The sequence below is a fragment of the Scyliorhinus torazame genome, chromosome 6, assembly GCF_047496885.1.
Source record: "Scyliorhinus torazame isolate Kashiwa2021f chromosome 6, sScyTor2.1, whole genome shotgun sequence".
Taxonomy (NCBI): domain Eukaryota; kingdom Metazoa; phylum Chordata; class Chondrichthyes; order Carcharhiniformes; family Scyliorhinidae; genus Scyliorhinus; species Scyliorhinus torazame.
This window is the reverse complement of record NC_092712.1, coordinates 185142560-185158614: the sequence shown is the minus strand read 5'-3', so window position 1 is coordinate 185158614 and position 16055 is coordinate 185142560. Positions and strand designations below refer to the sequence as shown.

The 16055-nt window shown below is 45.8% G+C and overlaps 1 protein-coding gene across 1 annotated transcript in view; it reads left to right on the top strand.

The window, feature by feature from the left end:
* Window positions 1–12112, top strand: part of LOC140425758 (anterior gradient protein 3-like) — a 31199-nt gene extending 19087 nt beyond the window's left edge. The window contains exons 5-7 of the mRNA XM_072510199.1: window positions 2802–2865; window positions 4939–5022; window positions 11832–12112. Of these exons, the coding sequence (XP_072366300.1) occupies window positions 2802–2865; window positions 4939–5022; window positions 11832–11881 (198 nt within the window). The 3' untranslated portion in view covers window positions 11882–12112. The remainder of the gene's footprint in view (window positions 1–2801; window positions 2866–4938; window positions 5023–11831) is intronic.
* Window positions 12113–16055: the final 3943 nt, after the last annotated feature.

Below are 16055 nucleotides of genomic sequence, written 5' to 3'. Positions count from 1 at the left end.
TCGTCAAACGGCTCCTATGCAAGGCTGCCGATGCTGGGTCCGATTTCTACCTTGCCTTGCTGGCCTATCGCTCCGCCCCACTGTCCACTGGCCTGTCGCCAGCCCAGTTACTCAAGGGTCGTACCCTGAGGACGATGGTGCCGTCCATCCATGTCCCAGCCCTCGACCACGTTCCGGTCCTTCGCAGGATGCAGCTGTCTCGTGCACAGCACAAGGCGGCTCATGACTCCCGTGCAGCTGACCTCCCTGCTCTGGCTCCAGATGACAACGTCCGTGTCCATCTTCCAGATGGTGGCTGGTCTGCAACCGCTGTTGTCCTTTGGCAGGTAGACCCCGCTCGTTCCTGGTTCGTCTACTGGATGGCTCTATTCTGCGCCGCAATCGACGCGCCCTTCGTCTCGTTCCACGCTCACCACGTGATCCTCCAGTGTCGCCTCGCCCTCCTGCTGACCCTGCCACGGACTATGCAGAGCTCCCTGTCACTCTGCATCCCCCTGACTCTGACACAATCCAGCCCGCTCCTGAACTGGCGGCTCTCGACCCACCATTGAGGCGGTCAACCAGAATTCGTCGCCCACCTCAGAGACTAAATTTGTGAACTTTTCGAATTTATGGACTCTCTGAATTGTTTTGTTGCTTTGTTTGATCATTTCCCTGGTTTGTCTATAGTGTTGATCTCGTTATTCTTGTTGCATACTGCTTCTCTGCACCAGGCACCTTCCCATGTAAATAGCTTAGTTCTCATGTACGTAGTCCTGTAAATATGTCTTCGCACCCCACACGTAGTTAGGAACATTCTCACCATACATTATTTATTGCCACACACATACATTTTTTTATAAAAGGGGGGATGTCATAATATACACCAGTATATCATGGTGCAGATGCACACACACTGATGGACACACAGCAAGATCAATCAACGCACACAACACCAGCCAATCACCAGTTAGAGCACATGCACTATATAGGCAGAGGGCATCAGAGTTCCCGTTCATTCGGGATGCAGCTTCTCAGGAGGACAGAGCTTACAGCTTACAGCACAGATCTTCATCATGTGCTGAGTGCATAGACTGGTTAGGACAGGAATAGGTCTTTAGTTTAATCTAACATCGTGTTAACCCACAATGAAAGTATGTTCAACAGTTTCTAACTTAATAAAATAGCATTGCACTATTTTAAGTGTTGGTGGCCTGTATGTTTTCCACGGATCCAGAGCACCCAACACAATAGTGAACAATTCACAAATTAACCTGTGAAGAAGATTCCATCCTCAATGACGGTGGAGCCCAGCACATCTGTGCAAAGGACATGGCTGAAACAATTGCAACCATCTTCAGTGAGAATTCCCAAGTGGACGATCCATCTTGGCCTCTTCCTGAAGTCTCCAGCATCACAGGTGCCAGTCTTCAGCCAATTTGATTCACTCCACGTGATATAAATTAGAGGGTGAAGACACTGGTGACAGCAAATGGCTGAAGGCCCTGACAACATCCTGGCTGTAATGTTTTTTTAATCCATTTTTATGGGATGTGGGCTTCATTGGCTAGGCCAGCATTTATTGCCCATCCTTAATTGCCCTTGAAAAGGTGGTAGTGAGCTACCTTCTTAAACCGCTGCAGTCCCTGTGGTGTAGGTACATCTACTGTCCTATTAGGTAGGGAGTTCCAGGATTTTGACCCAGCGACAGTGAAGGGATGGCGGCACGGTTGCTTCACAGCTCCAGGATCCCAGGTTCGATTTCCGGTTTGGGTCACTGTCTGTGTGGAGGCTGCACGTTCTCCCTGTGTCTGCGCGGGTTTCCTCCGGGTGCTCTGGTTTCCTCCCACAAGTCCCGAAAGACGGGCTGTTGGGTGAATTGGATATTCTGATTTCTCCCTCCATGTACCCGAACAGGCGCCGGAATGTGGTGACTAGGGGCTCTTCACAGTAACTTCATTGCAATGTAAATGTAAGCCTACTTGTGACAATAAAGATTATTATTATAAAGTCAGAATGGTGAGTGACTTGGAGGGGAACCTCCAGGTAGTGTATCTGCTGCCCTTGTCCTTCTAAATGCTTTGTGCTCAAGAACTATCTGAATTCCCAAGCTGTTCCAGTACATTTACAACACTGGCATCTCGCTAACTATGTGGAAAATTATGCAGTTATGCCCTGTCCACAACAAGCATACCAAATCTAATTGAGCCAATTACTTCCCATCAGCCTACTCTCAATCATCAGCAAAGAAAGGGAAAGTGTAATTGACAGTGATCGCAAGCCACATTTGCTCAGCACACCTATAGGAATATAAATAGTAAAAAGAGGAGTAGGGCCAATTAGGTTTCAAAAAGGGGATTTATGCATGGTGGCAGAGGGCAAAGCTGAGGTCCATCTCCTGCTCCACTACCTTCGCCCCCCTCCCCTCCCTCCCAGAACAAGGATAGCATCCCCCTTGTTCTCACATTTCACTGCATCAGCCTCCGTATGCAAAGCATAATCCTCCGCCATTTTCGCCAACTTCCAACGTGTTGCCACCACCAATCACACCTTCCCTTCACTCCCTCTGTCAGCATTCCGCAGAACCCATTGCCTCCAAGATAATCTAGTCCACTCCTCCAACATTCCCAACACCTCTCCCATCACCCATGGCACCTTCCCATGCAATTGCAGAAATTGTAACACCTGCCCCTTTATCTGCCCCTTTACCTCATCCATTGTAAAAAGCACACTAGCTCTCAGTGTGTGTTTTGATACAATTCAATTTTCAAACAATGGAGATTTCACTCAAGGTATTTCATACTTTTGTTCTTTTTTACAAGCATGAAACCGTTGACAAGAACCTTGCCCCTGATGGTAAATATGTGCCCCGTATAATGTTTGTAGGTAAGTGTCTGATTTTTTTTGTGGATTCACCATTTCATGCTGAATAATTCATCACACTCCGTTCTACCACAACAATACCAACCAGTTTGGTAATTCCATAGTGTTTATTATTTATTATATTATCTGAACAAATGTTGGGAGGTGTTCTGTTCTCTCTCATTTATAATCGACACTGAAATAAAAAATAGGTACAATTACAACAGCCCACGCTCAAGTATTACAAGGATAATTGGTTGGACTAGAGATTGATGCTGTACTGGCTTTCAAACTGGGGATGGGTGTTAATTTACAGGTTGGAATAGGGCTGGATTCTCCGCCGGCGGGATGCTCCATTTTGCCGGCAGCCCGGGGGTTTCCCCACAGCGTGGGGCTGCCCCACAATGGGAAACCCCATTGACCAGTCGGCATAATGGAGCATCCCGCCGATATGCTGAAACAGAAATGTGGTACGGCGGGACGGAGAATCCAGCTCATAGTCTCCAGAACGGAGAATCCAGCACTGGCTAATGAATCGGAAATAAGCTAATCCTTCCCAAGTGCTGTGACATTTCCAAAAAAATGTCAGCAGCACAGCACCAATCCTGCTTGATGGTTGCAGGACAAGTTCCATAAGATGGCAACATGCAACATGGTTTTCTTATTGAGATTATATTTTTCACCCATTGGTCCTGGATACAATCTATCGTCAGTAGTCAGCATGTTGTGTGAGCAAGTCATCGATTTTTTTACTTTAAAAAAAATAAATTTAGAGTACCCAATTATTTTTATTCCAATTAAGGGGCAATTCAGTGTGGCCAATCCACCTAACCTGCACATCTTTGGGCTGTGGGGGCGAAACCCACGCAGACAAGGGGAGAATGTGCAAACTCCACGCGGACAGTGACCCAGGGCCGGGATTCAAACCCGTGTCCTCAGCGCCGCAGTCCCAGTGCTATCCACTGCGCCACATGCCGCCCAGTCATCGATTTTAATTATTCTCCCACGGCTCAGATATTTCTGGCTATCCTTTCTACAGATTTCCTTCTTCTCCAGAGAAATGTCCAGAGAAATTAGAGTTGCTGTTGCACCCATGTTTATTTACATGTGGCTAGAACTACCCTTTAGAATGTCTCGGCTCTATTTTACACGGAATTTCTGTCAACATACCCCTGACTCCCAATGCTACCTTCATAATAATTGTTATCAATACAATATGGACTTGAGGACAAACATGAATAAATTTGAACAGTCACATTTGATTGATGCAAAAAAATGCTCTTAACAAGCCAAAAAAAAGCTATGCAAAGGTTTGTAGTTAACATTCATTGTTCTTTTGCTGCCACTGTGCAAATGACCTGACATTAACTAACTCAGCATGGGTATTGGCTCTATTGCACACATAAGTTAACCCCATTGCATCTTTAGTGATTAAAAATTTAGTGGCAGATCTTTTTAACTTTCACCTAAAAATTCTAATGTATTGGACCTGGCCCATGCCAAGAGATTGTATCAGGAAACCGCACACTCCCGAACTGTGATCTTAGATCCATTAAAGTTAATGGATGGCAAACCATGGGCTGGAAATGAACAACTTCCTGACATGCATTCTCTGCGTACATTTGAAGTGTCATTACCAGCATTTTCTTCAGTTGTACTGTTAACTTTCAAACCCATTCTTTGATTGAGTTTATTATCTGCACTAATTGGAAATCTAAAAGAAGAGCCATTGAAGATAGTCGTAATAAATAGAAACACCCAGAAATAATAATAAAAACAGCAATAAAGTGGCAATTTTTCCATGTGTTGACTGGAGCTGTCTAAATTTGAATAATGTACAAATTATATGTTTTCACAAAGATTTTGTCCGTTTTGATCAGGAGATATCTTAATGAAACTTTCATTGTTTATCTGTTTATCCCACATGGCAAAAAGTCAGCAATATTTTTACATTTCTTGCTGTTTACTTTTTAACCAAAACAAATCCCCTGGTTTTGTGGCAGTAAATATAGCCAATACAATCAAACAGCCCCAATGAAGGGGGGGGGACTAAGAAGGTTTCCTGTTTTCATTGCGCTGTATTTTGTATTGCTGCAGATCCTTCTTTGACTGTGAGAGCAGATATCGTAGGAAAGTACTCAAACCGGCTCTACACATATGAACCACAAGATATTCAGCTTTGTAAGTGAGAATTTCTAAATTTATTGAATGCTCTTGTCTCAATTCAAGAATATTTTGCCAATTCGATGACAATTTTCTGCAATTTGTTATGAAAGGTTTTTTGGAAATAATTTTCAAAATGGTTCTGGATTTTCAAATGGACTACTGAAAACTTCAGATTTGCCCAGACATAAGAACCATAGAATTCCTGCAGAAGGAGGCCATTCAGTCCATTGAGTCTGCACCTAGCCCCATTCCCATCCTAGTCCCATAACCCCAACTAACCTGCAAATCTTTGGTCACTAAGGGGCAATTTAGCATGGCCAATCCACCCAACCTGCACATCTTTAGACTGTGGGAGGAAACTGGAGCACCCAGAGGAAACCCACGCTGACACATCTGCAATTTGTTATGAAAGGTTATTTGGAAATAATTTGCAAAATGGTTCTGGATTTTCAAATGGACTACTGGAAACTTCAGATTTGCCTAGCCATAAGAACCATAGAATTCCTACAGTGCAGAAGGAGGCCATTCAGTCCATTGAGTCTTCACCTAGCCCCATTTCCACCCTATTGCCATAACCCAACTAACCTGCACATCTTTGGACCTAAGGGAAAATTTAGCATGGCCAATCCACCCAACCTGCACATCTTTGGACTGTGGGAGGAAACCGGAGCACCCAGAGGAAACCCACGCAGACACAGGGAGAAAGTGCAAACTTCACACTGTTATGGGTCCGGGTTTACAGAACCCCCAAAGTGTTTCATGGAGTTCAACCGACCCACAACTTTTAATAGTTTGCAGTGTGGGAAGCACACAGCGTACTCTCCAGATGTGATACAGCAGAAATGGACAAGTGGTTTTTAAAACAAAACAATGTTTATTCTATGAACTCAAGTTAACCCTTTTAAAACAAACATTGAATATCTTAACACCCATTACTTCAAAGATAACCCCAAAAGACTACAACACTAACTGATCCTTCAAACTGTTCCTTTGAACACCCAAAAGACTTCAAACCTTCAAAAATAGGAGCACGTTAGGTTGCATTCAATATATTTATAGTCTTTGGATTGCAGAAATCAATAGACCAGCTCTGTGTTTCTTCCTGCAGCTCACAGCAAAACACACAGCCACTCCCAGCTGCGTTCTCAAACTGAAGCTCAAAAAAAGCAGAAGTGAGCTCAGCTCCCCCCACCCTCTGACATCACTTCAGTAATATGATCAGCTCCATTTCTTCAAGGTACATTGCTTGAACATCCATTTCTTAAAGATACTCTCACATGACAACCCCCCCCCCCCCAAGAAAAACAAACAAACCATCAACTCCAAGATGGTTTAATTTTTCACCTTTGCACCATCAATTAAGAAATGCACACAGTAAAAACACTTTACCGGTTCAAAAAAGACAACACACGCAAGCAGGTATAATATGATAGTCCATTTTACTTCGTTCTTCTTCCTCCAACTGAAATCCTTCCGTTCATCACATTCGTGACAAAGCATCGGCTATCATATTTTCCCGTCCAGCCACATGTACTACTTTTAAATGAAATGGCTGTAATGAATTGAAATGAAATGAAAATCACTTATTGTCACAAGTAGGCTTCAAATGAAGTTACTGTGAAAAGCCCCTAGTCGCCACATTCCGGCGCCTGTTCGGGGAGGCTGGTACAGGAATTGAACCGTGCTGCTGGCCTGCCTTGGTCTGCTTTAAAAGCTAGCGATTTAGCCCAGTGTGCTAAACTCCAGCGAAACAGTCTTGCATTGTTATTCCGGAATCGCTCCAAAAACGTCAACGGATTATGATCAGTAAATATAATGGTATCAGACGGATTGCTGGTCACATAAATGTGAAAATGTTGCAAAGCCAGCACCAAACTCAAAGTCTCCTTCTCAATCGTCAAATACTTTTTCTGGTGAGAATTCAATTTCTTTGAAAAATAACCAACAGGCTGCTCTAGCCCACTTCAATTATGCCATTTTTAAGCATACTCTCAATCTCTTTGTTAACCAGTGCCAATTTTAAAGGATTAAGTCTATATGGATGTTGTTTGATAGGAACAGCATTTCCCACATCTACATCATGTATAGCCATTTTAGTACTTCCCAATTTATCTCTACAAACTTGCCCATGTGATATCAATAACTCTTTCAGGTCAGTTCGTTTTTCATCTGGAAGGTAACTTAACAATTCATCCCAATTTTTAAGAACATCCTCATTTTCCAATTTAATATGAGGTATGTCAAATTCACAGTCACCTGGATTTGGTTTGTCACTTTGAGTTAGAATCATTAAAACCTCCTTTTTCTCTCCTTCCTTTTCAAAGTACCTTTTAAGCATATTCACATGACACACTCGGAGAGTCTTCCTTCTATCTGGTGTTTTTACCACATAATTCACCTCACTTAATTTTATTTCAATCTGATATGGTCCACAAAACCTTGCTTTTAAAGGCTCCCCTACCACTGGTAACAATACTAAAACTTAATCTCCACTGGAAAAACTACGAACTTTGGATTTCTTGTCCGCTACCCGTTTCATCACATTTTGTGCAGCTTTCAAATGTTGTCTAGCCAATTCACCTGCTCTATTTAATCGTTCCCTAAAATTTGACACGTAATCCAATAGTGTAATTTCCGATTTCTCACCCACCAATTTTTCTTTAATCAATTTAAGTGGTCCTCTTACCTCATGACCAAAAATTAGTTCAAAAGGACTAAATTTGGTTGACTCATTAGGTGCATCCCTAATTGCAAACAATACAAATGGAATTCCTTTATCCCAAACCTCTGGATAATCTTGACACTAAGCCCTCAACATTGTCTTTAACGTCTGATGCCACCTTTCTAACGCTCCCTTTGATTCTGAATGGTACGCAGTTGATTTAAATTGTTTTATTCCTAAGCTATCCATAACTTCTTTGAATAACTTTGAGGTAAAATTTGATCCTTGATCCGATTGAATTTCTGTGGGTAGTCCATATCTAGTAATGAATTTAAGTAACTCCTCCACAATCTTTTTAGCTGTAATATTACGTATTGAATGGCCTCTGGAAACCTAGTAGACACATCCATTATAGTCAAAAGATATTGATTCCCACTTTTTGTTTTAGGAAGCGGTCCTCCACAATCAATTAGGACCCTTGTAAAATGGTCCTCAAATGCTGGAATGGGTATTAAGGGCGCTGGTTTATCACTGCTTGAGGTTTCCCTATCACTTGACATGTGTGACATGATTGACAAAATTTAACTACATCATTATGTAGTCCGGGCCAATAAAAATGTTTCTGGATTTTAGCTTGAGTTTTCCTTATCCCCAAATGACCTCCCACTGGTCCCTCCTGTGCCACTCGCAACACCTCCTTTCTATACCCTACCGGCAATACTATTTGATGAACTTCTGCCCACTTTTCATCTGCCTGCATATGTACAGGTCTCCATTTTCTTATCAAGACATCACTTTTACGGTAATAACACTCTGGTATACTCTCAGATTCCTCTTCCGCATATGCTTTCTGATATATCCGTTTTATTTCCACATCTTTCTGTTGTAACTCGGCCAATTTTCCTGAACTAAAAATATCCGCCTCATCCTCCACCTGTTCTTGTTCTTTTTCCACTATTTGATCAAAAATCATTTCTGATAATTGCACTTCCACTTCATCTTGACTCTTTGATTTCTCCTCTTGTCTTAACCTGTGACTTTGCGACCTTGTTACTACACAATCCGGAAATATCCCAGGATATTCGTCCTTCAACACTTCAGTTGTCTGATTTTCCACGGGCTTATCAACCACAGTAGGCATCAATCCCAACTGCGATCCAGCTGTATCATTACCCAAGATAAACTGTATTCCTCGACAAGATAGTTTCTCTATTACTCCTACTACCACTTCACCACTCTTCACTGGACTTTCCAACCTTACCTTATATAATGGAATGCTACTCCTCTCATCCTGAATTCCACGTATTACCCCCTTTTCTGGCAACATTCTTCCCAAACTACAGAATTCTTCATCACTTACCATTAAAGATTGACTAGCTCCTGTATCTCTTAAAATTGTGACTTCTTTACCTGCTCCTCCTGATACACATGAGTAAACTTCACCCACATAAGTAAATTATTTAAAGACATCTGGCACCTTCTTATCAATTACTTCTTGAACAGGCTGTACAATCGTTTGCACCTCCTTCGCTTCCCTTGGGCTTTCCTTTACCACTTTAACAAACCCCACTGTCTTATCCTGTTTTACCACATCAGCCTTCTCAGTGCTTTTCTTCAACCACCATCACTGTGACTTTACATGGCCTAGTTTATTACAGTGAAAACATTTGAAACTTTTCATTTCTCATCCACCCTCCTGGATTTCTTTTTTAATCTGAGGTACACTCTCTTTATTATCTCCCATCAGATCACCTTTACCTTTACCACTTGAGTATTTCTCATGTCCCCAGTTTCTATCCCTCACAGGCTGAAACTGATGTCAGAAACCAAGCCTTGATTTATGAACTAATTCATAATCATCTGCCATTTCTGCTGCTAATCTCGCAGTTTTAACCCTCTGCTCTTCCAGATGAGTTCTCACTACATCAGGAATAGAAATTTTAAACTCCTCCAAAAGTATAATTTCTCTGAGAGCTTCATGGTTTGGTCTATTTTCAAAGCCCTATCCACCTATCAAAATTACTCTGTTTGATCCTTTCAAACTCCATGTATGTTTGACCAAATTCTTTCCTTAAACTTCTAAACCTTTGTCTGTAAGCCTCAGGCACTAGCTCATATGCACCTAAGATGGATTTTTTCACCTCCACATAAGTTCCAGATACCCCCTCCAGTAGTGATGCAAACACTTCACTAGCTCTACCTACCAGCTTTGTTTTAATCAGTAATACCGACATGTCCTGTGGCCATTTCATTTGTTTAGCTACCTTCTCAAATGAAATGAAAAAGGCTTCAACCTCCTTCTCATCAAACCTTGGCAATGCTTGGACATATTTAAATAGATCCCCACCACATCTTCGACTATGACGCTCTGTCTCACTATCCTCATCAATCTCATCCAACTGTATGTTTCCCTTTGCGTCTGCCAATTTTAACTGATTTTCATGTTTCATAGCCATTTTATGAAGTTCAAACTCTCTCTCTTTTTCCCTTTGCTCTCTATCTCTTTCTTTGTTTCTTTCTTCTCTCTCCTTTTCTTTTTCTTCTCTATCTCTATCTCTTTCTTTATTTCTTTCTTCTCTCTCCTTTTCTTTTTCTCTCATTGCATATTCAAGCTGCTTTAATTATTTTTCATGTTCAGATTGCTTAATCTGCAACTGGAGCTTTGCCATTTCTAATGAGACAGAATGTATCTCAGGCAAATTTAAATGCTCAGCTACCGCGGTAAGTACCTCATCTTTTCGCATTTTGCCAGGCAATGTTAACTGCAATGCTTTTACCAAATCTAACAGTCTGCTTTTAGTCTCTGTCCGTAAAGTATTGCGAGTTACCATGTCCACCCCCAAAAACTCCTGAGCCTCTGAAAGAGCCATCGTGTACAACACACTCCCCACTTAAACTAAAATACCACCCCTGAAAAGCAACCACAATATGCTCACCCCTCACTGTCTTTAAGTTCGTTAAGCCAATCCAATCGATAGACTTTTATCCCGGATGAGCCCCCAATTGTTATGGGTCCGGGTTTAGAGAACCTCAAAGTGTTTCATGGAGTTCAACCGACCCACAACTTTTAATAGATTGTGGTGTGGGAAGGACACGGCGTACTCTCCAGGTGTGATACAGCAGAAATGGACAAGTGGTTTTTAAAACAAAACAATGTTTATTCTATGAACTCAAGTTAACCCTTTTAAAACAAACATTGAATATCTTAACACCCATTACTTCAAAGATAACCCCAAAAGACTACAACACTAAATAATCCTTCAAACTCTTCCTTTAAACATCCAAAAGACTTCCAACCTTCAAAAATAGGAGCATATTAGGTAACATTCAATATATTTATAGTCTTTGGATTGCAGAAATCAACAGACCAGCTCTGTGTTTCTTCCTGCAGCTCACAGCAAAACACACAGACACTCCCAGCTGCGTTCTCAAACTGAAGCTCAAAAAAAGCAGAAGTGAGCTCAGCTCCCCCCACCCTCTGACATCACTTCAGTAATATGATAATTTCCATTTCTTAAAGGAAATTTAAGAATTTGCTTAAACATCCATTTCTTAAATGTACTCTCACATGACAACACAGACAGTCACACAAGGTCGGAATTCATCCTGGATCCCTGGCGTGTGAGGCAACAGTGCTGGAATGTAAAGTTGAGGTTGAAGATCATATTGAATGTGAAAGTAGGCTCGGAGGCCAAAATGGCTTCCAACTGTTCCTATTTATGTTCTGAAAAGAGCTTGTAAATCTGCATTCAGTGTAGGCTAGACATTGTAATCGGTGATATTTGATCATTTACACACTGCTACCAAATTAATTCATTCCTATTAAGTACATCAGACCTATTCCCTGAAAAAGTTGAAATTAACCAATGAAAATTATACAACATTTTCATTGCTGGATTTGACTAGCCCTCTGGAAATGGGGTAGGAGGTGGACAGGCTGGTGAAATGGCAGCAGGAACCATTCATGTTTTGGCCATTTTAGGCCTCATGTTGAAGACATGGCTGGGATCAGTGATCTATCACGATACCAAAATCACCACATCGCATGAAAACAACAATTTTTGTTTGGCTCCAGAGACATATTTAATTTTGTGCTATAAAATGTTTGCATCAAATTGGATTGGATTGACAGATTTTGCTTAACATTGTTTTCTTTTTCCAGTGATTCAAAATATGAAGAGATCAAAACGTTTGATGCCATCTGAGCTATAATGAAGTGCAGCAACAATACTTGTTTTTACTTGAGAGAGGCACTGGGATTTAATTTCTTTACTTATACTGTTTCCATTTAATGACTTAATCCACATAATTTCCTGTCTATAATCAATAGACAAGAAATTACCTAAATCTTGCACAGTGCCTTAAACCTTTTTTAAATTTAGCCAGCACTCATTTACAATTTACATTGTGAATTAATAAATAAATATTTTTGAATGATCACAATTTTCTTGCTTATTTTTTCGTATGAAATGGAAATGTGCTTTGGAAACACTAGAAATGTTATGACAAAAGCAAATTACTGTGAATTTTGGAATCTGAAACAAAAGCAGAAAATATTAGAAAATCTCTGCAGCTGTGACAGCACCTGTGGAGACAAAACAGGGGCGGGATTCTCCATCAGCCAACACCAAAATCGGGGAACGCAATTGAGTGGAGAAACAGTTCCGATGTCGAAATCGCCGATTTGATGACAAATCACAATTCTACGTCGCCTCAGCATCAGCATCAATGCAGTCCGGAACGGATGTACAGTAAACACCGTTTGCATATCATTAGTGGGCCTGACCCGGTATTCTCCGGAGCCGCCAATGGGTCGAGTTCCCGATGGCGAGGTTCACTTTTACTTTCAAATATCGTGAGACCGGCATCGTGGCTGATGAGGGAGAGCCAGAAGGTAGGACACAGAGAGAAGCGACTATGGGCTGCTGGGCCGGTCACTGGCCGGGCTGGCTGGGGGATGACAGGGGAAATTGGAAATTGTGGGTCCTCCACAACATCGCACAGCAGAGGGGTGACGTGCTGGAGGAGGAGGGTGAACACCAGTCCTCTTCCAATGAGGAGGATGCAGGGGAAGGCAAGGATGAGCAGGACATGGGCCCCTAGCAGGCTCGGGGGGCCGTACGTCTTGTGCGCCAGGCCAATGCACATGGGACTCTCTGATCGCCTCCAGGTTTACCGACTGCGGCTGTGGAGGGGGTAAAATGTGTCCAGGGACACGGACACTGCATCCCAAACCCACAACCTCCTGCCCCTTTACCTGCATCACCTGCAAATCCCTCCGCGATACATACCTACTGCACTGCGGGGTCTGGGCCCTGTGTTCGCAGTAACATCGGGTCTGCTCCATGGGATGGAGGTTAATGACAACCCGCTCTGCGATTAACTCTGGTGCTCCACATCGTATGCCAATGACTGACTCCTGCCCATGGCAGCACTTTCCACGTCCACCTGGGTGATGCCTGCATGCGAGCTGGTCATTCCATCTCACGCTTCCATCAGACCCCGAGGTGACGGTGGTGGGGCGGTCGAGAGGGAGGGAGAGGATGGGGAGTTCAGGCCACCCACAACATCCACCCATTCCTCCCCCGCCCCCATGCACCCCCACTCTGACCAGCCCAAACCAGCTTGTAACAGTGTTAACAGGTGTTTAATGTCCACAAATATATACAGAATTGTGCCCTAGCCCTTATAACTAAACTGTGCCCTGCACCCATGCTGACTTAACTGGTGTCGAACATTCTGGCCTTCCAGGCCCTAAAGCTACATCCTATGGATCCCCAGATGGTACAGCAGGAGTGGAGACAGCCTGCTGTGATTCCCGGCATGTGACAAGGGTTCCCGTTGGAATCCGCCTTCTGGGGCGACCGGGCCTGGATGGGCCCGCTGCCGCTTGGGTGTCCCAGGTGACATGATGCCACCCTGTTCTCCCTGTTTCCCACCAGATGTGCCAGGGATAGTAGGGGGGGAGTTAGAGGTGCTGCCGTGTTCTGGCACCTCCCCTGCGGGAGTCACCGGCACGGGCTCCATCGTCTCCTCCTCCTTCGTGGGTGCCCAATGATCTCCGGGCTACTCCATGGGACAGGGGTGCGAATGCAGCTAACCCCTGAGGCTTCCCCACCACCTGGCACCGCCAGTCCAGGAGGCCCAATCTGGTCTCGACCAGGGTCTGCATGCTCACGGCCATGGAGCACAGGGAGTGGGCCATCATGATCTGGGACTGCATCACACAACCCATTGACCAAGACACCACCTTCTGGGTCTGTGTCACATTAGCTAATGACAGCGCCATTTCCCTCTGGGACTGGGCCACCTTCCTCTCTGTCTGCGCCACGTCAGCCAGTGCCTGGGCAATGGCGCCACCATTCCCTGCTATGACTGGGCCACGCTAAGGAGCGCCGCTGCAATTTCCAAGTGGCTCTGTGACATGGTTGCCTGGGAGGCGGCAACCCTGTCCTGGGCCTCGGCCAGCACCTGCACAGAATGCCCCAGGCCTTGGACATGCTGATCCATAGCCAAAACCGTCGCCCCCAATGCCTCCACCGCAGACGGCACCCGTACTGTGCTGGCCTGGGTGGCACTCACGTTCGGCACCACCTCCTGCTCCTGCACGCAGTTGGACTCCTCCAACTGTACCTGCAGGTACTGGATGCTCGCTGACAACCCCTCATGTAGTCTCTGGCTGTGTGACTGCATCGATGGGGCCGCCCGTTCCTGACTCCCAAAACCCGTCTGGGCAACAGCTAGTTCCTGGAGTTTGCCTGCCCTCCGACCGTCCGTCCCCTCTGGAATTCCTACCTCCACCTGCTGTACCAGATCAGCTGTGTAGTGCGCACCATATAGTGTCCCTGGAGCCTTTTCACTAAATGCCCAATGGTGAGGGTGGGGGTGAGGGTGGGAGTGAGGACGGGGGTGAAGGTGGTGTGAGGGTGATTTTGGTGGGCAGTTGCCACATGTAGCATGGGGAATTGCAACTCAGCAGGGTCTCACTTCCTCACCCGTGGCCCAACTCCACCCCAGCTACCTCCGTTTCCACTGAGCTGCCGACCACATCCATGGCCCTCTGCTCTGATGCGATGTGGGGCCGCAGGTCCGGCGGTCCCTACTCAGTCTTTTCCCGTTCCCGGCAGTTATGGGCGGCCTTCTCCCAGGAGGTGGGGTAGGGGCAAACAGAAAATGACAGTGTTAGACACGCTGAAGCATGCAGCCCCGGGGGTGGGTAGCTGGTGGTCTCAGCGGCCAGGGCACCCGGTCATGGCAGCCGGTATGTGTGCCGGCATGGGTGCAGGGTGGGGGTTCGGATGCCCTCCAGTTGGGGGGGGGGGGGGGGTTCATGTTATAGATGTGTGGGATGGGGGTTGGTGCCAAGAGTACAGTGTTGAAATTAACTAATCTACTCACCCTGGCCTCCCTGAGGAGGTGCAGTTTATAACGGCTCTGCAGGCCAGTCCAGATGGTGTTGCACATGACGCTGACTGCCTCTGCCACCTGCATCCAGGCATGGGGAACGGCGGCAGCTGGCAGCCTCCTCCCCAGCCAGGGTACAGGGCCATCCTCCTCTCCGCCACCGCGTCCAGGAGGGTCTCCAGCTTGGCGTCCCTGAAACAGGATGTCCGTCTACTTGCAGCCATCTTGTTGGTTGGGGTGGGGTGTATGGGGTGTGAAGTGTGTATATTCTGCTGCAGCTTGTCAGCCTCCTGAGTGTCAATTGCAAATCTGGCGAAACCAGCACCGTTTCTCATTGGAATTGATTGTGTTCCACATGGCGCCGGTGCTAGCCCCTTAGCTGTGCTGAATCAAACCAGGTCGGAGAATCGCCGGGAGGCGGCGTGAATCCCGCCCCCACCGGCTGCCGAATTCTCTGGCGCCTTGGTTTTGGCGGAGGCGGGAATCACGCCGCGCCGGTCGGGGCCGCTCCCGGCGATTTTCCGGCCCGCGATAGGTCGAGTGGCCGCCCCTTTTAGGCCGGTCCCGCCGGCGTATGTTACGACAGGTACTTACCGGCGGGACCTGGCTCCGCAGGCGGCCTCCGGGGTTGTCAGGTGGGCGCAGGGGGATCTGGTCCTGGGGGGTGCCCCCATGGTGGCCTGGCCCGCGATCGGAGCCCACCAATCCGCGGGCGGGCCTGTGCCGTGGGGGCATTCTTCTCTCTGCACCGGTCGCTGTAACAGTCCGCGATGGCCAGCGCTGAGATGAACCCCCCTGTGCATGCGCTGGGATGACGCCAGCACACCCTGGTTCTCCCACGCATACGCCAACTCGCGCCGCCCGGCAGAGGCCCTTCGGTGCCAGTTGGCGTGGCGCAAACCAATCCGCCGCCAGCCTAGCCCCTGAAGATGCGTAGGATTTTGCACTTTTGGGGCGGCCCGACGCCGGAGTGGTTCACGCC